Source organism: Ammospiza caudacuta, chromosome 21 (genome assembly GCF_027887145.1).
Source record: "Ammospiza caudacuta isolate bAmmCau1 chromosome 21, bAmmCau1.pri, whole genome shotgun sequence".
NCBI classification, from domain to species: Eukaryota; Metazoa; Chordata; class Aves; order Passeriformes; family Passerellidae; genus Ammospiza; species Ammospiza caudacuta.
The window spans coordinates 3,573,031-3,593,067 of NC_080613.1; the positions used below are offsets into that span (position 1 = coordinate 3,573,031).

Below are 20,037 nucleotides of genomic sequence, written 5' to 3' on the forward strand. Positions count from 1 at the left end.
GTCAGGGTTTAAATTTATAGCCCAGGGTGTCCATGCAGAGCTCCTCTGATTTTCCCAGGGCTGTGACAACATTCTTTTCCCACTTACCCAGACTCTTGATCTCTAGGTCCCTGTGGCTCTCTCAAGAAGATGTGATTCTAAAATGTGACATGGAACCATCATAGAATCACTGAATGGTTTTGGGTTGGAAGGGACCTTAAAATTCATCTTATTCCACCCCCTGCCATGGGCAGGGACACCTTCCACCATCCCAGGTTGCTCCAAGCCCCATCCAGCCTGGCTTTGGATAATTCCAGGAACTCTCTGAGGAACTTCTGACAGCTCCTCAGCACTTTCACAAGAAAGAATTTCATCCCCCTATCTCATCTACCTCTCCAAACCCAGGCTCCTCTGCTCTGGCCACCCAGCCCCTTCTGTTCATCATGAGCTGCATCACCTCCATAGGGTCTGGAAGCTTCCAAATGTTCAAACATTGAAAATCTAAATGTCAAAAAGCCACACAATAAAAGAGTGTTTATCCTTTGCTAAGCAGGGAAAAGGGGGAATAGCTGTTTGCCTCACCTTTTGCTGTACACACATTTATATATCTTTTATAACAGCTTATAACTGCCAGCATTTCCAGTTAAACCTGTGATTTTCCTGCCCTCCAGGCTGCTGATTTATGGCAAGTACTGCAGCCACATGGAATATGCCCAGAACACCCTGAACCACCTCCTTGCCAACCGGGAGGACGTCAGGCAGAAGGTGGAGGTGAGCAGGGGGCTGAGGGTTGTCCCCAGCCCTGTCACAGCTTTGGGAAGGACCTGCTGGAGCTGAGCACGGTGCTTGGGGAATGTTTGATTGACCAAAAGAGAAGAAGGGTGTCAGAGTGTGTTTGTGCTGTCACAGAGGGGGCAAAGCTGGGGGTTGTGCTGTCCTGACCCCTCGTTTTTCCCTTTTCTCCTCATGAGACCCTCACTCTGTCCTTCCTCCCAACAAAGCACCCTGCATCCAACTGCTCTCTGGGAATCAAAATCAGTAACAAGTGGTTTATTTAAAAAAGCAATTTTTATGGATTTGGAGGTGTAATTAAATTTTGAAATTCTGAAAGGTTGGGGCAGTGTGTGTGGCCTGTCTGTCACACTGAGCTGGTGGCACTGGCTCTGCTCTGTCCTGCAACACTGCCACAAGGACTGATCTGCTCCTGGGACACTCCACACCCTCATTTGGGGGAAATGGATTTGTAGAGAATTCTCAAAGCCTGACAGAAAGCTCGCATCTGTATGCAGACTTTGAGATGAGAAATGCTGACTTAGAAATGCCCTGGAATGGGACAGACATTGCTGAGAGAGGAATGGAACCAGAAAAAAAGTTTCAAAGGGTGGCCTTGCAAATAAAACTGGATACTTTGGAGAAATAGAACTGTGAAAGATGCACTGGAGTAGGACCCACCAGGGGTAGTTTTAGATAATTGGGTTTAAGGCATTTACAGCATGGTGTGACTAAAGCTGATAGGCCAAGAAACACTTATAATGTATTTAACGCTTAAAATGTATTATAATGTAGTTAGGAAATAGTTGGTAACAAGAATACTAACAGTAATTATGAATTTACTTTGTGGATATAAGGTAGTTACACTCCACAAGTGTATCCAAGTTAAACCAGTGACTTTATTTGAGTGGGACTGGCTGTGAGTTGTGCAAAGAACAACTGAGCATCCCCAGAGCAGGACCCATGTGGTTTTCCAAAGCTACCAGCAGCATTGGGGACCCTCAGAGGCAAACCCAAATCCCCAGGCAAACACCACAATTCCTGCCCTGGCCCCCTCAGTCTGATCCAGACATGAAGGGAATCAAAGGAGCCTCAGAAGGGCTGCATTGTTCGAGCTGCTGTTTTCACCCAGCTCTAATTCCTGCTTTGCTCTTGATGCTAATCAGAATTTGCCAGGCTGTCTGTCCATGTTACCTCACCTTGTGCAAATGTGCTTTGATTCCCTGTGTGAACCCAATTCAGGGGTAAAACTGCAGTTGGGAATTGTGTAAAATGTGCTCTCTGTGTCTCACACCAAGGCTGGAGCATCCTTTGCTCCCTGATTTTGCTGTCTCTCCCTCCCTTGTGGCAGCTCTGTCAAGTCACACAGAGAGGCTGAAAATGGGTCTGGGCAAAGTAATGGTGACAAAACTTCCTGCAACCACAATTAGCTCATCTTAATGAGTTAATGCTCATCAGTGACTCCAGAGCACAGGCTGCATGCTCAGTGCCAGCCCCTCACAGATCAGCTTGGCCCAGAGAGGAGGTGGCTGAGGCGGATGGGTTTCATTTGACATTTCCCCAGGTCTGGGAGCATTCATGCACTGCCCTAATGAGCAGCATCTCATTAGGCTGGAGTGGCTCATTTGCATGGCAGTGGCTGGAATTGAGGGTCCAGCCCTTGGAATTAATCCCTTGATGACCTCTGTGGTGGGACCCAGCCCTGGCTGGGTGGCTTCAAGGTCTGTGGGCATCAGAACTGAGCTTACAGGAGCCAAACAAACATTCTCAAGACTTCAGAGACTTCTTTTAGTCTCTGAAAACATTATTTTAGGCGTGAAGCTGTTGTTTTCTCACTGCTGATTTATTGATCTCCTTCCTAGGAATGCACACTAAAGGTCCAGGATGGGAAATTCAAATTGCAAGACCTGCTGGTGGTTCCAATGCAAAGGGTTTTGAAGTATCACCTCCTGTTAAAAGTAAGTTTTTCAGCACTGGCACTTCTCTCTCTGCTGTAGCATCTTTCACCTCTGTCAGTGGAGGGTGAATCATTGCCAAATGCAGAGCAAGGGTTGGGATCTTTATACCCCTTCAAATAAAATAATTACTAGAGCCACTTAACACAACATAATATTTGTGCTGTCTCCTGAAGTACAATGACCCAGGGTAATTCTGCACTTGCTACCCACGAGAGGCACTTAATGAATATAAAATAAGCTTGCATATAATCTGATTATGTGTGAAATTCCTCCAGACAGCTCCATGTAACAGATCTCTCAAGCACCAGCCCATGGTGTGTTCCCTGTCCTGCAGCCACAGCTTGGGCATCCCTGCATCCCTGGCACCTCCCTGGCATTCCTGCTGTCACCCAGGCATCCCTGGCATTCCTGGCACCTCCCTGGCACGCCTCCAGTCACCCTTGGAGTGCCTGCAGCCACCCTGACATCCCTGTCACCACCCTGCCAACACTCAGGCAAACCCTGTCCGGTGCAAGCAGGGTCTGGGCACCTTTCCTAGCACATTCAAACTCTTTATTTTTATTAATTTATATTTACTTTTATTATTGAATTTATATTAATTTCTATTGATATGTTATTATTTATATTTTAGTTTTATTATTTATTCTTTATTATTTTATATTATATCTTTATATATTATCGTAATATATTTAATATTTTATATATTTTAATGTTATTTTTATTTCTATATTATTTTTATTTTTATATTATGTTTTTTATATAATTATATATTTTATACATATTTATTTTATTTTTATTACTTTTATTATTGTTCTTATTATTGTGCATTTATTTTATTTTATTTTATTTTATTTTATTTTATTTTATTTTATTTTATTTTATTTTATTTTATTTTATTTTATTTTATTTTATTTTATTTTTATTTTCAGGAGCTGCTCAGCCATTCCTCAGACAGGCCAGAGAAGCAGCAGCTGAAGGAGGCTCTGGAGGCAATGCAGGTACAGGAGGGTGAGAGTGGGGAGGGGGCTGTGCTGGCTTTGGGCTGCAGCAGAACTCAGCATCCCTCTGCTCTGTGGAACAAAATTTTGGATGGAAAATCCATCCAGGAGCAGCTGAAGGGAAGGCAAGGTCTGCTCCTGGCCACACCTGTGTGCATTGGCTGTCACTTGGTGTGGTGGCCTCCCAGCAGATCCCTTGTCCCCCCTGGGGCAGAGGGGGAGCTGGGGTTTGTTGACAAGCCAGGACTTTGCCCTGGTTGCTGCTGTGTGTGCAGAGGCTGTGCCAGATCCGCCTTTTGTTTCTGCTGGGAGGGATTTGGAGGAGCTCCAGAGGAATCAGCGAGTCAGGGAGTGTGGCAGCCACGGGAGCCTTCCCTGGGTGCTGGTAGCCAGGTGCTGGGTGGGAATCCTTCATCCACCTTTTTTTTAATATTTATTTTATTAAAGGGAAGATGTGTTTTCAACAATTGATGACTTTTGGCATCAGCACTTTGCTTCAAGTTGTTTTTTTTTCAGCTTTTAGCTGATGTGTCGGTGTTCAGGGGTTCTTGGATGAGGGAAGAGATGAGAATGTTGACTCCATGTTTCAGAAGGCTTGATTTATTATTTTATGATATACATTACATTAAAACTATACTAAAAGAATAGAAGAAAAGGTTTCATCAGAAGGCTGGCTAAGCTAAGAATAGAAAGGAATGATAACAAAGGTTTGTGTCTCGGACACAGAGTCCGAGCCAGCTGACGGTGATTGGCCATTAATTAGAAACAACCACATGAGACCAATCCCAGATGCACCTGTTGCATTCCATTGTTTACATTTTGTTCCTGAGGCCTCTCAGCTTCTCAGGAGGAAAAATCCTAAGGAAAGGATTTTTCATAAAAGATGTCTGCAACAAGCTGGAGCCCCCAAAATCTCAGAAAAACCATCAGCAACAAAAAAAAAAAAAAAAAAAAAAAAAAAATTGTAGAATGATCCAAACGTTTTCTGGCTGGGTTATGTCTCCCCACACAAGCAGATTCATTGTCAGCAGAAGCTCTGGGGAGCACCTCAGGGTCCATCCCTGTGCTCGTGGTCGCTTTGTTTTCCACCCCTGGGCTGCAGCTTTTGTAACAGGGCTGCATTTCCTGGCCCTTACATAAGCTGGGTGACCTTTCCAGCCATTCTGCTGCCAGCCCAGGGATGCAGGGCTGCTCTGGGGCTCTCTGTGGAGCTGAGGTGTTTTCAAGGACGTTGCATTCCCAGCCTGCTGCCGTGGCCTCAGATGAACGCTGGGCCTGGTGACAGCAGCTAAACCCCACTCGTGGCCTCATCACCCAGCAGCACTGCTGAAAAATAAATGTGTGTTTGCTCTGGCTCTGCTGCACACTCAGCATTTGCTGCAGGAAGATGTTGATAAGCATCAGGGAGGTTTCTCTCTCCTCCTCCCCATCACAGGAGAGTGTGGGAGCAGTTCCGACCGCGCTGGGCTCGGGGGGTTTGGGAGCCATTCAGTTGGGTTTTAATTGATCTGTAAACCAAGGCTTAACTTCCAAATGATGTCTTTCATCACAAGTCCAGCCTTTCTGTCTGCTGTGCTGGCAGGCAGCAGACATTGCTGCTGTCTGGGGTGGATGCAGTGACATTCCCAAAGGGATTCAGCTCCCTTTTATTTTGCTGGAATAGTTGGTTCTGCAAGGAAAGGGCACAAAAAAAAAAAAAATTTGTAGTGGGGTTTGGTTTGGTACCAATCCTCTGCCTTGAGAATGCAGGACTGAGTTCCCAGTGAAATTCCAGAGCCAACATTTGCATGTTGTTGTTTCAAGTCCTGGTTGATGCTGGGATTGTGTTTCCCTGCTTCAGAATCTTTTTGGTTGTGTCATTTCTCATCACCATCCCTGCCAGCCCTTGGCCTGGTGATTTTACAAGTATTGTCACATAGATCTCTGATTATGGGATGTGATTAACCCTCCTTGTGTTGGGGAGCTGAGCCAGGTCTGACCTGGGGGGGATGTCTTAAAAAATTCCCTGCTCAGATTTAATCCAAGCTGACAAGAGCTGTTGTTGAGGTCAAGGAGGGAGCAGATAAGAAGCAAACAGGCACAGCAAATCCACTCTGAAAGGTGCAAGAAGTTGTTCCAGTGGAAGGGATGGTTCCTTCTCTTTGATGGATGAAAATTTGGGGTTTGGGGTCGCTGTGCTGCCATGGATTCCTGCATTGCCATGGATTCATGCATTGCCATCTTCTGGGAAATGGAAAACATTGCAGCACCTGCCTGCCTCTGTCCCAGGCTGCAGTGGGGTCCTGCTCAGATTCCTGAGGGATTCAGGGAGCCAGGCTCATGTTTGTTCTCCTGTAAAGTAAAAATCACTATTCACCCTTTTATTTTATAAAGGACTTGGCCATGTACATCAATGAGGTCAAGAGGGACAAAGAGACTTTGAAGAAAATAAGTGAATTTCAGAGCTCTATAGAAAACCTGGTAAGGTTCCTCTTGAACCCAGTTTAATTTTATTATTATTAATTAATTAATTGATTATTATTAATTAATTTATTTATTATTATTATGTATTTGGGTTTTTTTGGTAATTGTTCTGATGTGCTGAAAGATCCCCATGTGTTCAGACTCTCATGATTTGCTGATGGTCCAGAAGTGGATGCTCTATCCAGCTTTGGCTGGGTTGGAGGGTGGCTTCTCTTGCTGGTGTTACCCTAAAAATGTTTCTTCAGCTTTTTCTCACATTATCAGTGTAGGGAGGACACAGAAGTTCCTCAAGATGCCTGTCTGGCTTCTGTTTAAAAACAGCTTTTCTTTTGATTTTAAGAGGACAGAGGTTAACTGAAAGGGGAGGAGAAGGGCTCATGTAAAGAGGCACCGAATCCCCAAAAATTTCAACCAGGTATTTTAAGGAGAACTCATCCTCCAAACTGCAGAGGTGTCAAACACTCAGCCCTGTTGCTGTGCCTCAGCAGACCTGGAGGGGAGCTGGGTTTGGGGGCTTTAAGCCTTGACTTCATTTGGAAACAATGAACTTTTAACTGATGGCTATTTAACAGAGACAAAATCCTTAATTATTATGGAAGCCTCTGAAAAATAGCTGATTGCAGGTGGGGAGGGGTTTGAAAAAATGCTTAGAGTGCTGGGCCTTGTCCTGGGTGCCAGTGCTGGAGCTCTGGGGGTTCCTGGGGTGCTGTTCTCATGGCCAGGCTCCCCTTGCAGCATCCTCCCTCCCCTGGCTGGGGGTGCTGCTGCTCCCAGGGGCTTGGGCAGGGCTGGGGGGTGAATCCAGCCAGCTCTGGGCTCCCCCCTGCCCAGGGCAGCGTTCCAGGCCCTGAGCCCTGCTTTGCTCCTGCAGCAAGTGAAGCTGGAGGAGTTTGGGAGGCCGAAGATCGACGGGGAGCTCAAGGTGCGCTCCATAGTGAACCACACCAAGCAGGACAGGTGAGTGAGTGGCCCCTGTCCCCAGTGTCCCCAAAATGCCCTCATCTAATGACTCCCCTTGAGCTCATTTCTTTTATTACTGCCTGGAATTTCACTGCCATAGCCCAGCATCAGTGTGAAATCACAGCAGGACACAGACACTGAACGCTGAGCTGGGGAGCTCCTCAGAACTTTACAAATCTTTCCCCTTGGATTTTTTAATGATGTGTTTGACTGGCTTGCTTGCTTTGGGCAGGTATTTATTTTTATTTGATAAAGTGGTGATCGTCTGCAAGAGGAAAGGATACAATTATGAGCTGAAGGAAATTATTGAGCTGCTCTTCCACAAGATGACTGATGACCCCATGAATAACAAGGACATTAAGAAGGTAGGTGGACTAAGGATTAGCTCTGGAGACCATTTTGGAGCTGTTTCAGGGTAGTATGTTCCCATTAGCCTTTTAAAAGAGGAAAAAAAGCTGGAAAATAAATGCTCAACTTTCAAGGCAGCCTTAAATAGAGTTGGGAAATGTTTATTAATGTGGGGCTGGGCTGGATCCTTGACCTGTGTCCTGGCAGAGCAGCCCTGAGGAGGCTGGGATGGTTGGAGTTAGGAGGGAGGAAGCTGCTGTCTGCTTTCTGGCCCAGTGTCAGGGAGCAAACATCAGATGGGCAGGAGAGGAGGGCAGGGAGGAGGGAGGGAAGGTCCACGATGTTCTTTCTCCCACAAGCTGCAGGGTGGAGGAGCCTGGAAAGGCAGCTCTGCACACCAGGCTGCCAAAACTGGCACTCAAAGCACTGAAGGAACATCATTTCCCTGTGCTTTGATGCTCACTCTGCAGCCATGGATGAAAAACCTCCCAGTTTTTGCTTTGACTGAGCCCCTTTAGCTGAATGCACTCCCATGCCATGGGGAGAGCAGGTGGGATAAGGGACACTGGGGGTGAGAACAGCCAAGAGCTGCTGAGGGAATGCTGCTGGCTTTGTGTTTTAATGAAATCTCTCTCCACTTTGCTCTCCTGGCTTTGTGTTTTAATGAAATCTCTCTCCACTTTGCTCTCCTATGCTTTCCAGTCCCATGGAAAAATGGTAAGCAGAGCATCCCTGTGGCTGTGGTGTGTTTGTGAGACAGGCTGAGCATATGTGCACTGGGCAGCTCAGATGCTCCTCCTGGGCTGTCACTTGCTGTCAGCCCCAGACAGAATGGCTGGGGAGGATCCAGTGGAGCAGAAGAATCTGGGTTTTCTCTCATCTGCCACCATGAAATGCTGCCTGCTCCAAGTGCACAGCGCCCAAAGCGCTGCAGGCGTCATTAACTGGGATGTGTTAGAGAAACAGGGAGCTCTGCTTCCTCCTCCTGCTGTCCCTGGCCATGGCTCAGCTCAGGGGGCAGGGACAGGCACTCAGAGCAGTGCCTGAGCTGTGTGAGTGGAGCTGTGGTGTGTTCTGCTGGGAGATCAGATCTCTTTTCCTCTTGCAGTGGTCCTACGGCTTCTACCTGATCCACCTGCAGGGGAAACAGGGCTTCCAGTTCTTCTGCAAGACTGAGGAGATGAAGAGGAAGTGGATGGAGCAGTTTGAAATGGCCATGTGAGCATGGGTGGCTGCTCTAGCCCTGGGTGCGGTCGCCAGGAGTGGGGGGAAAGTGTCTAAAAGTGTTTTGGGCCATCAGGGCACTGCAGAGCAGCTCTGGCTGGGGAAGATCATGGGGGCTGGATGGAGCTTGGAACTGTTCTCTGAGCATCCCCAGCAAAGCATTTCTGACATTGAGATGGGATATTGGGCAGGAATCCTTCCCAATTTCTTCCTTCACTTCCCCAGAGGGTGGGCAGGCCCTGGCACAGGTGCCCAGAGCAGCTGTGGGTGCCCCTGGATCCCTGGGAGTGCCCAAGGCCAGGCTGGACAGGGCTTGCAGTGACCTGGGATAGTGGAATGGGATAGGATGATTTTAAATGTCCAACCCAGAGCTTTCTGTGGTTCTCTGGAAGGACACCAGACCCTGGAGCAGGAGCAGGGTGGGGAGGGAGGGTGGTGCTGCAGGACCTGGTCCTGAGCACAGCAGGGCTTGGCTTGATGGTTAACTCAAACAAAACCCATGACTCCTGTCCCAGGAGAAGGTAATGGGCAAAATCCTCTCCACAACCAAGCCCTGATCTCCTCCCACACTGGATTTGATGTCTGTGTGGTGTCCAGGCTGTGACTGCAATGCCACAGGCTGATAACCCCCAGGTCCTTTCCCTCAGGTCCAACATCAAGCCAGAGAAAGCCAATGCAAATCACCACAACTTCCAGATGTACACATTCGAAAAGACAACCAACTGCAAAGCCTGCAGGATGTTCCTGAGGTGAGCAGCAACCTTCTACAGTAAAACACAGAAAGAAAAATCCCAAAGCTGAGGCTGGATTAGGATTTTCTGACTTTTTAAATTTTTTTTTTTTTGGTGGCACAGAGGAACTTTCTACCAGGGCTATCTTTGCCCCAAATGTGGAGCAGGTGCTCACAAGGAGTGCTTGGAGATTATTCCTCCCTGCAAGATGGGTGAGTAATTTCATGAGCAGCTCATTGAATGATCTGAGAAATTCACTTTATCAAGCAATGATGTTTGTTAATGCATAAAAGAATACAAGGATGCTCCCAGCCCACCTGCCAGGGCTGTAATTCACGTTGGTTGGTGGTTTAAAATACAAACAAAGCAGTCAAAATTCTCCAAAATAAAGAGTTAATCCCATGGATGGCAGGGAATCCCAGCAGCTCTGTGCAGGGTGGGATCTCCAGCTCTTGTGGGTGGGAATTGAAGAGAGAAGTTCTTCATCAGTTGATGAAGATGAACTGATGAAGCTCATTTTGATCAGTTCTTCATCACTTACCAGTGAAAGCAGGAGGGTCTGCAGCAGGCAGAGCATTTCTGATGGACAGAGAGCTCCCCAAACAGCAGAAATTTGTGTCCTTGCTCTGAACTGGGCCAAGCTGGGACTCCCCTGTGCCAAACCAGGGCACAACCATGGTGATGCTCCAGGAAGGGTCACAGGGGGGCTTTGGAAAGATTTTGGGTGAGGAATGGAGGGAGGAAGGAACAGAACTGCAGAACTTGGTGGCAATGAGGGAATGGCCCTGTCTGGTTCAGTCCCTCCCAGAGCAGAGCAGTGACCCAAGTGTCCCCAACTCTGCTTTGGCCTTCAGCTTCACCCCCTGGTGCTGCTCTGTGACACTCAGAGCATCAGGAGAAGCAGAAAATGGGGTTTGTTCCTGTGAAATTAACCCTTTACCCTCCATTTCTCTTGCAGGTTCTTCAGCAGACCAGGTACGTGCTTTGGCCTTTCCTCACCCCTGGGTCCCTGTCCAGCTCATGGGAAGAGCCAGCCCTGGCCTCAGGGGGGTCTCACCTGTGGGACAGGAATGGGGACAGCTGGGACAGGACTGGGACCAGTGGGACAGGGCTGGGGCCAGTGGGACAGGACTGGGACCAGTGGGACGGGACTGTGGACAACTGGGACAGGACTGGGACCAGTGGCCTCCTCTCCAGCCCAGAACTGGCCCAGTTTAAGCAGCCCCAGAGCCCTCAGGAGGTGCCAGCACCCAGCTGGGGTGAGCACCATGGGCTGGGGGGGTACCAGGGAGATTTGGGGAGGGATTTTTCTCATCCCAAAGGCATTGGGTGGGTGCTGGTGGGGAGACCTGAGGCTGGTGTGTCCTCATTGAGTTTTTTTCCTCTTTCTTTGCAGGATTCAGTGGGTGCAGGACCTGGTAAGGGCATTGCTGTGGGACAGAGGGCAGGGACAGGTTGTGGCTGCAGGAACCCCCCACACTGGGTGTGTGGGAGAGGGGGAGGCTCCTTCCAAAGCCAGCAGAGAGCTTTAGTGCCTGCAGAGGGTCCTGTGCCCCCTCATGGCCAGCCATGGGGCACTGGGGTCTCTCTATCCCTGCTGCCCCACAATTTCTTTGGTGCTCTCGTGCCCCTTGGCCAGCAAAGCTGCTGCCCATCACACCCAGGAGAGCCTAGCACAACATCCTGGTGCCAAACCAACCTCCAGGGCAGAGCAGGCATGTCCTGGCAGGGAGATTTGATGGGCAGCATCCTCCTGCTGGCATGTCCAGTGTGCTCTGATGTGCCACCAGTCACAAAGGTTCCTGCAAGAACTTTTTATCTTCCTGTGTTTAAAACTTGCCTGGACGGAGCTCTGGGCCTGCCCTGCCCCTGCTGTGGCTCAAAGGAGAAGAACAATTTGTTTTTGTGCTGTTTCTGATGGAAGGAAAGCCAAGCCTGGCAAAAAGAAACCTGAATCAAATTTGTGGTTAGGAGAAAAAAAAACAACAAAAGCCAACAAAACAAGCACAGAGTGCTCTTGCTGGGAGGGGAGAGGCAGAGGTGGGGAGGCATTTTGAGGATAAACACTGTGGGTTTGGTGCAGTGGGGGAGGTTTATTTAATGTGCAGTTGTTGGCGAGACAAGTGGACTTTGCCTGGGAGCTTCAGGGGCGTTCTGAGTCCCAGGTCCAGCTGATTTTCAGGGCTAGCTGAGTGTTCACTGCTCCCTTTTGCTATTGTGGGGTCACTGCTGGCCAGGCATTGCCTGGCAAGGGCTCCTCTCCTTGATTTCCCACTCCTCTGCTGGGTTTGAGCTCCTTGGTGAGGCTCAGATCCAGGTGCAGGGCTGGGAACTGGAGCTGCAGCTTGGCTGGGTCCCCCCTGGGTTTGTTTTGCTCAGGGAACTCAATCATGCATGTAACTGCAGGAGCCAGGAACACTCACTGTGGACACCATTCCTTTCTGCTTTCATGTTTCCTGCCCCTCAATCCTGCCTGCTGTGCCCTGTCAGGGATGGGGAGAGCAGTTCAGGAGTGGGGATTCTCTTTGGGGTTTTTTCAGCTGGGACAAGGTTGTGAAACTGTTGTGCTTCTCTGCCAGGTCCTAAAATGGTGGCTGTTCAGAATTACCATGGGAACCCAGCCCCTCCTGGGAAGCCAGTGCTGACCTTTCAGATTGGGGACGTGATGGAGCTGCTGAGGGGGGACCCCGACTCGCCGTGGTGGGAGGTGAGGGTGAAACTCCTAAACCAGTGATTTCCACATTATCCCTTTGATTCTGGGGCTTTCCTGGTGCAGGGGTGTGCTGGGGGTTGGGAGGCACTTTGGGGCCTGTCCCCAGCCTGATGCCCAGCTTGGCCTTGCAGGGGAGGCTGCTGCAGACCAAGAAGTCGGGTTATTTCCCCAGCTCCTCAGTGAAGCCCTGCCCCGTGGATGCCAGGGTAAGTGCCAGACAGGGATGGAGCTGGCACTGCCAGCTGGGTGGGATTGTCCCTGTCACTCTTCTCAGCCTTCCCCTCAAGGCCTCAGCCCTTCCCTGGGCCTTCAGCCAGGCCTCTGCCTCACAGTGGAGGTGGATCTCTCCTGCCATGGTGCAGCCCTGTTCCCAAGGCTGGGCTTGGCATCATCATTTCCAGCTCTGTTCCTTCTCTGACCCAGGAGCAGAGTGCTGGAGAGCAGGCCCAGTGCAGCAGAACTGCATTTGGTTTGTTTTAATTGCTTTTAGCTGCTTGCTGTAATGTTGTCAGCTGCTTCCCAATTAAAAACCACTCAGGTAAATGAACAAACACAGCTGGGAGCAGGGAGGGAAATGCTCAGCTACAACACTGCCCTCCTCTGCCCAAGCCCAGAATCTGGGAATGGCTTGGCAGAGGGAAGGCTCCCGTGGAGAGCAGCATCCCACACGTGCTGCACAGCCTGAGGAGCTGCTGGCTCTGCACTAATGAGCAAATTCTCCATTTGCAGCCCCCCAACAGCCGGCCAGCCTCGCGGGAGATCGACTACACGGCCTACCCCTGGTGAGTGGGCACAGACACAGCCCAGCCTGGCCTTTTGGGTGCTGCTGGCTCAGCAGTCCACCCCAGCAAGGAATTCCTCATGCAGAGCTCTGCATCCAGCTTGCTCTGTGGCCATGGAGCTGCCACGGTGGTGGTTTGGGGGTGTTGAAAGTCCTGGCAGCAGCTATGGGGATTTCTACTGGTGAGGAGGCAAAAAGGGAGATGTTGGTTTCTCTTCCCATTTTCTGTGCCCAGAAAGTGATTGTGGGAGGGAGGAGGCAACGCCTGCCTTGGCAGGAGAGGCTGTGCTTGGCTTGCCTGCTGCTCCTTCTCTCCAGCTCCAGCCAGGTTTATGAATTCATGGATATAAATTAGCCCTGCTCTTCCAGCTCTTGCTGAGGCCTCATTAACCTGGAGGCTGATTCCCAATTAGTGGGTTTTTCCAGGTGTCAGGTACTTCAAAGGGAAGAGGCCACTCTCTGTGTGTGCTTCATGGCTCAGCAGCTTCTTGTATATCTCAGGGCACTTCCCTTCCTGCTCAGGATTTTTCAAATATTGTTCCACCTGCCTTCTATCCTTCATGCCTTTAAAAAGATGTCTCTTTTTATCTAAAAACATGCCTGTTCAAAGATACAAGTTCATTTTAATGAATTAAATTGACTAATTAACCTCTGGGCTCAGGTTTGCAGGGAACATGGAGAGGCACCAGACAGACAACCTGCTCAAGTCCCACGTCAGTGGCACCTACCTGATCCGGGAGCGGCCGGCCGAGGCCGAGCGCTTTGCCATCAGTATTAAGTGAGTAATTCCCCACTTAGGAACTCAATAATTCAACATTTCTCACCCACAGAGGATGAGCCAGAGCTGGAGCACGTGGCTGTGTTGTTTTTGAGTGCCTTTGCTGTCATTGGCAGGTTCAATGAGGAGGTGAAGCACATCAAGGTGGTGGAGAAGGACAACTGGATCCACATCACGGAAGCCAAGAAGTTCGAGAGCTTGCTGGTGGGTTTCTGTTCCCTTTTGTAGCTCTGTGTCTGCTACAAGGGGGTGGCAGAGACAGCCAGGTGCCTCTCCTTCCTCCCCAGGAGCTGGTTGAGTACTACCAGAGCCACTCTCTGAAGGAAAGCTTCAAGCAGCTGGACACGACTCTGAAATATCCCTACAAATCGCGGGAGCGCTCTACCTCCAGGACTTTCACTCGCTCCCCAGGTAACACCCTTGGCTCTCATGGAAAACCTGTCCCTCCCTTCCTGCCAGCTCTAGGAGCAGTGGGTGAAGGAATTGACAGCTTCTCTGTAGGGTTTGAGCTGCTCAGTTTGCAGATAAGTCCTTCAGGGCTGATGGCATTTCAGGATGGGTCTCACTGGAGGTGATGGGGTCTGGCCAAGCTGGGGCTCTCTGAAGGGACAGTTTTTGCTGGGACAGGCTGGTTCCTCTCCTGTGGTTTTCCACCCTGTTGTTTGCCCATCCTCTGGTTGGGAGCAGGGATGTGATGCGGGATTTATCCTGTCTCTCCCACCCACGTGAGATTTTTGTGTTTTAATGGATCTGGTTCCAGTGTCACTTGTGGTGGTTTGAATCCCAGTGAGACTCCTTTAATGGAGGTGATGGGTGAAAGGGTAAGTCTGTCTAAAAGAAAAAGAAAGGAAAAATCAAAATAAATGGGAAGAAAAAAAGTGCAATAATGCAAGATGTTGTTTTATCCAAAGGCCTGAGTGCAGAACTTTTCCCCACTGCTTTGTGGGGAAAAATATCTTCTAAATATTTCTCTCCCTGGTATATTTAGAAAAGAATATCAAAGTAAGACAGGTTTTAAAAGTTGGTTAAGTACCTTTTTGCATTAAATACAACCTTAGGATGAATTTTGAGCCCCCACTGGCTGTGGGGCTGTGGCCAGACCTTTTCTCAGCTGTCCCAGCCTGGAGCCCCTGCACAAGACCCTCTGCATGCTTTGCCCTGTATCCCTCCATCAGCTTTTAAAGCATTGTGCCTTATAATATTTTATTTTAATTTCCTTTTTAATGCGTGTTCTGCCTCTTTCTGTTTCTCTCTAACCTCTTTGCAGCCTCCTGCGCTTCCTACAACTTTTCTTTTCTCAGTCCTCAGGGCCTCAACTTTTCTTCTCAGAGCTCCTCCAGTCCCTTCTGGTCAGGTACCAGTGCCTCTCCCTGCTGGAGAGCCCTGCCACCATCCCCAGCTTGAAAGCCATCACCAGTGGGACCTCTGGGGTCCCCCCTGTCCCTCCATCCCCACAGGTCCCCAGTGCTGCCCTGGGAAATCAGTTAATTAGCTTAATTAACCCTGGCTTGGTTGGCAGCAAAATGCACTCCCCAAAATGAAGGCAGGGAGGAGATGGACTTGTTGCTGTTTGAGAAAAGGGGCTAAAATTAACCCAAAAAAAGTGGATGTAGCACTTTGGGATCTCATGATGAACTTCAAGCTCCACCTCTTATCCCATGTGTGTCACCCTGAGCATCAGCATCTCACCCTGTCCCAGCCTGCCCCTCCTTGTGCTCCAGGAGAACATCCAGGGTTTGAGCTCTGCTGTCTGGGGCTGCCCAGGAGCCCCTTGCTGAGGGGACAGTGTCACACCTGTGCTCTCAGGTGTGGTTTGGGGCTCAGTGTCCCCACAGGGAGTGCAGGGTCATCCTTTCCAGGCTGTCATCCTCCTTCCCGATGGGATCAGAGCAAAATCCTGCCAGAGTTTCTTCCCATTGAAGTTTTTATCTTTCAGTCTTGACAGAGAAAATCACCAGCAAAGCCACATGTGCCTTCCTTGGTGCTGTGGTTGGGAAGAGCACTGAATTTTTCAAGCACAAATGTGGGATTTTGAGATTCTCTACCTGCGCTGAAAGTTTTCTGTGTAGCAAGGGGCTCTGAGCAAGCTCCTGGTGACAGAGCTCAAAGCTGCCATGATTTCTGTCCATCCTCCAGCCTGGCTGCCTGGCCAGGATGGACAAACCCTCCAGTGGTTGCACATTGTTTGTCCAACACCATCATCATCCTCATCTCCTTCCACCTCAAGAGCTGAAAACCTGGGCAAAGCTTTCCCTCAAACTTTGTTCAACCTTGGTTTGCACACTTTTACAGTTGAAATTAACCCTTGGAAATCCTGGGAGAAAGAGGGGAGTGAAGTGCAGCATCCCCTAAGGATGTTTTTTTGGGGTTTTTTTGGTGAACTTCAGAGGATGTGCATTTTTCTCCTCCTCTGCCCATCCCATCCCTCCCCTCCACTGTGGTTCTCCAGCCTTTTTTCCCTGTGCCCAGACCTTGGGGCAGGAATGCTGAGTGCTGTCCCTGCCTTTTCCCTCCTTGTGCTTCCCCTGAGCATCCCTTTCCTGAAGCGATGGAGATCCCTGGGGCTGCTGGTGCAGCTCAGCTCCTGGGATGGCTCCTGGGGTCATCTCCTCATCCCAAGGTGCTGCTCAGTGTCAGGTTTGGCAGCATTTGGTCTCTAATGGGACCAAGGGACAGGAGCAGGGAGGTTCCAGGTTAGGAGCTGGTTCCTCCTCATGGCAGAGCACACAGGATTCACTCAACACCTCTAGGAGAGTCCATTCCCAGTAACTCTGGTTTTGAGGTAGCTTAAATCCAAGTTGATTCACAAAGTGGTTCCATCAGGTGCTGGGAGGTGGCAGCTCCATGAGGCAGTCTCCCAGAGCTCACACTGAGAGCTGAACAGGATTTCCCCATGATTTGTTAATGGTTGTGTAATCCTCTGAAATCCTTCCTTTTACCACCTCCCAAAAGTGCCCTTCACCCCAGTGATCCCCACCAGAGAGGAGCTTCCCAAGCCCACAGAACCCTTCAAACCCATCAGGAACCCAGTTCAACCCCACCACCCTACCCAAGCAGCTTGGGTGACACCACCCCTCCCTCTGAGCAGCTCCACCTCTTAGTACCACGGTGAAAAACCCAGGTTGAACCTCTGCAAGCTTTCCCCAGGCTTCAGCCAGCGCGGGGCCGCTGCTGAGGCTGTGCTTTGTCCCCTGGCAGTGTTCACCCCCCGGGTCATAGGCACGGCCGTGGCGCGGTACAACTTCGCGGCGCGGGACATGCGGGAGCTGTCGCTGCGCGAGGGGGACGTGGTGAAGATCTACAGCAGGATTGGAGGGGACCAGGGATGGTGGAAGGGGGAGACCAACGGAAGGGTGAGTGCCTCCAGGGCAACTCCTGCAGCGGGGTGTCCTCCCTGCTGTCAGGATGGCAAAGGGAAGGGTCTTGTGTTCGCGGGGTTCCCCAGATGAGGGAGGAATGATGAATCTGACTCCATCAGTTCTCAGAGAAGGCTAATTTAGCTTTCTAAGATATTATTAATATTATAGTATCTTATTTTAAGATTTTATATTATTTATATTATATTTTATATTATTATAGTGTCTTATTTTAAGATACTATATTATATAAAAGAAGACTATACTAAACTATACTAAAGAATATAGAAAGGATACTTACAGAAAGCTAAAAAGATAATAATGGAAAGTCGTGACTCCTTCCAGAGTCTTGACACGGCTTGGCACTGATTGGCCAATAATTAAAAACAATTCACACCAGAATCCAGTGAAACAACCACCTGTTGGTAAACAATCTCAAAATACATTCCAAAGCAGCAAAACGCAGGAGAAGCAAATGAGATAATTATTGTTTTTATTTTTCTCTGAGGCTTCTCAGCTTCCCAGGAGCAAAATCCTGGGCAAGGGGATTTTTCCAGAAAGTATGACAGTGACAGAAGGGGGTGTGTCCCATGTCCTCTCACTCTTTCCTGGGTTCTGGGTGGGTTGTCACCTCACGAGAGTCACCTCTGTGTAGCCATTTGGTGCTTTGTGATCTCCAGAGCACACAGGTGGGTGGGAGCATGTGGTGGGATGGTCTGATCTTCTCTAAACCCATGGAGGATGTCTGCAAGCCCTGCAGGGGGAAGGGTCAGCAGCCTGATGGCTTGGCCTGGAATCCCACAGATTCTGTAGCACTGGAGACAGATTCTTCCTGCCTGATCCCTCGCAGGCAGTGTGTCCAAGGTGATCACATCACCCCAAATTAGGGTGATTAGGGCTCACACCATCAGGATCTGCCACATCCAGGACTGGCAACAGCATTTAAAGGCAGGGCAATAATCCCAGTGACAGGACAGGAGCTTCCTTATAAAAAGAGAGTTGGAAGGGCCCCACAAGGATCATGGTGTCCAACTATAATTGGTATTTTTGCCCCCAATGAAGGAGAGGAATTACAAGGAGGACTCCATCTTATCAGAAGGCTAATTAATTACTTTATTATACTATATTATTCTATATTATATTACATTACACCTAAACTGAATCTGCCAGGCCCTCAACTGCCCAGAATCTTGTGACTGTCACCCGACAAGTCCCCACACACACACCTGGCCCTGACAGGCCAAGGAAACAAAACACCATGACTTTGGGTAAATAATCTCCATGTTGCATTCTACTTTGGCACAACACAGGCACAGCAAATGAGATAAGAATTGATCTCATTAAAAACACCAGTTTACTGGTGTTTTTCCTTTCTCTGAGGTTCACAGAATGTGAATCACAGAAATATTCTTGGGAAGAATTGTGCCTTGTTTTTCTCTGTGAAATGTGGCTACATCCAACTCCTCGCCCTGCACAGCACACCCCAACAACTCCACCCTGAATTCTCCAAATCCTTGAGCTCCAGCAGGCTCTGTGCTGTTCCCCCTGAGTTTCCCAGCCATCTCACCTGTCCTGTCCCCCCACAGGTGGGCTGGTTTCCCTCGACCTACGTGGAGGAGGAGGGCGTGCAGTGACCGCGGCCGTGGCCGCTGGAAGTCGTTGAGCGCCCAGAGCCAGCAGCTGCAGCCTGAGCACACTGTCCCCGTGCTGGACACCTCCCAGGACTGTCCCTGCAGCCCCTCAGGACCCCCCCTGCGTGCAGGCTGCCCCAGCCTGGCCCCCTGTTCCGTGTACAGAAGATTGCTGGGCTGTGGGACGGCGCCGCTGGAGAGCCGCGCTCTCCCCGATGGACAGAGCTCAGAGACTCTGGGTGCCCTGCAGGGCGTGGGCACTGCACCCCTCCTGTGGCAGGGGCTTCTAAAAGCCACCCTGGGGATGCTGGAGGGAGGCTGAGGCTGGAGGGTTTGTGCCTGGGTGAGAATTTGGGGGTTCCAGGGGAGGGAGCCCTGAGGAGGCAGTGCAGACCCTCTGCCACAGCACTCAGGGGGTTGCCCAGGTCAGGATTTTGGCAGTGGCCCTGGCAGCCATGGGCAGCACTGTGCTGTGGCCAGGGTGAGGGGCAGGGTGGGGACGCCTGGAGAGGGCTGTGACCATTGGAAGTGGAGCTCCAGGTCAGCCAGGAGGGGACAAAGCCATTTTGGCACCCCCGAGCCCATTTTGTTCACAGTCACCTCAGTCCCACCAGCCTTGCTGCAGGCAGGGAGGTGCCCAGGGAGCAGACTGGTGCCACTGGTGAGCAGGAGGTCCCAGTGCATTGCAGGACTGGAGATGTTCTCCACACAAGGGTTTCAGAGGCCACCAAGGCACCAGGTACATGCAGAGGATGTGTCCATGGGTCTGTCCTCCCCAAGCCAGCCTGATTTTCCTTGCAGCTGTGACAATTCCCACCTCATGAGCTCAGGATGAACCCACCTGAACAAGGGCTATGCTATCAAGTCCTGAATCCTGTCCCTGAGCTGTGAAAGCATCTCCTCTTCCCAGCTGTGTGCACTTTTGGGGGCTGGCAGCGTTGCCCCCCACTCTTCCTCTTCCTCCCACAGGCTGTTCCTGCTGCTGCTGTCAAGTAAAGGTCCGTGTGTTGTGACATTCCCACTGTGTCCTGAGCACCCTCTGTCCTTCCCAAAGTGCAAATACAAACAAAAGCCACGTGTGGGAGCATGGCAGGGAACAGCTTCCCTGTGTGTGAGCCCCAGGAGCTGCCTCTCTGAAAACCTGGCATTTTGAGCTGGTGCTTCCATGCCCTGCTGTTGTTCCCCTGGCATTTGGGGTGGTTCCTGCTGTGGGACCCTGCTGCCAGTCTGGGAGATGCCAGTGCTGGCTGGGTGAGCAGTGCTGCTGCCCTCAGCCCCTGCCATGGGGGTCTGCAAACAGAGCAGCAGAATTGTGCTTGGGATAAGAAATGAAAGAGTTTGGATCT

General features: G+C 50.1%; 1 protein-coding gene across 1 annotated transcript in view; it reads left to right on the forward strand.

Moving 5' to 3' along the window:
• The window catches only part of VAV2 (vav guanine nucleotide exchange factor 2), a 119,191-nt gene extending 99,482 nt beyond the window's left edge, over nucleotides 1-19,709 (forward strand). Inside the window, exons 9-27 of the mRNA XM_058818479.1 lie at nucleotides 651-750; nucleotides 2,613-2,708; nucleotides 3,638-3,706; nucleotides 6,080-6,166; nucleotides 7,041-7,126; nucleotides 7,362-7,494; nucleotides 8,586-8,695; nucleotides 9,349-9,450; nucleotides 9,556-9,644; nucleotides 10,391-10,407; nucleotides 10,829-10,850; nucleotides 12,012-12,139; nucleotides 12,277-12,351; nucleotides 12,875-12,927; nucleotides 13,588-13,704; nucleotides 13,821-13,908; nucleotides 13,992-14,115; nucleotides 16,903-17,057; nucleotides 18,647-19,709. Coding sequence (XP_058674462.1) covers nucleotides 651-750; nucleotides 2,613-2,708; nucleotides 3,638-3,706; nucleotides 6,080-6,166; nucleotides 7,041-7,126; nucleotides 7,362-7,494; nucleotides 8,586-8,695; nucleotides 9,349-9,450; nucleotides 9,556-9,644; nucleotides 10,391-10,407; nucleotides 10,829-10,850; nucleotides 12,012-12,139; nucleotides 12,277-12,351; nucleotides 12,875-12,927; nucleotides 13,588-13,704; nucleotides 13,821-13,908; nucleotides 13,992-14,115; nucleotides 16,903-17,057; nucleotides 18,647-18,694 — 1,699 coding nt within the window. The 3' untranslated portion in view covers nucleotides 18,695-19,709. The remainder of the gene's footprint in view (nucleotides 1-650; nucleotides 751-2,612; nucleotides 2,709-3,637; nucleotides 3,707-6,079; nucleotides 6,167-7,040; nucleotides 7,127-7,361; nucleotides 7,495-8,585; nucleotides 8,696-9,348; nucleotides 9,451-9,555; nucleotides 9,645-10,390; nucleotides 10,408-10,828; nucleotides 10,851-12,011; nucleotides 12,140-12,276; nucleotides 12,352-12,874; nucleotides 12,928-13,587; nucleotides 13,705-13,820; nucleotides 13,909-13,991; nucleotides 14,116-16,902; nucleotides 17,058-18,646) is intronic.
• The last annotated feature ends 328 nt before the right edge of the window (nucleotides 19,710-20,037 follow it).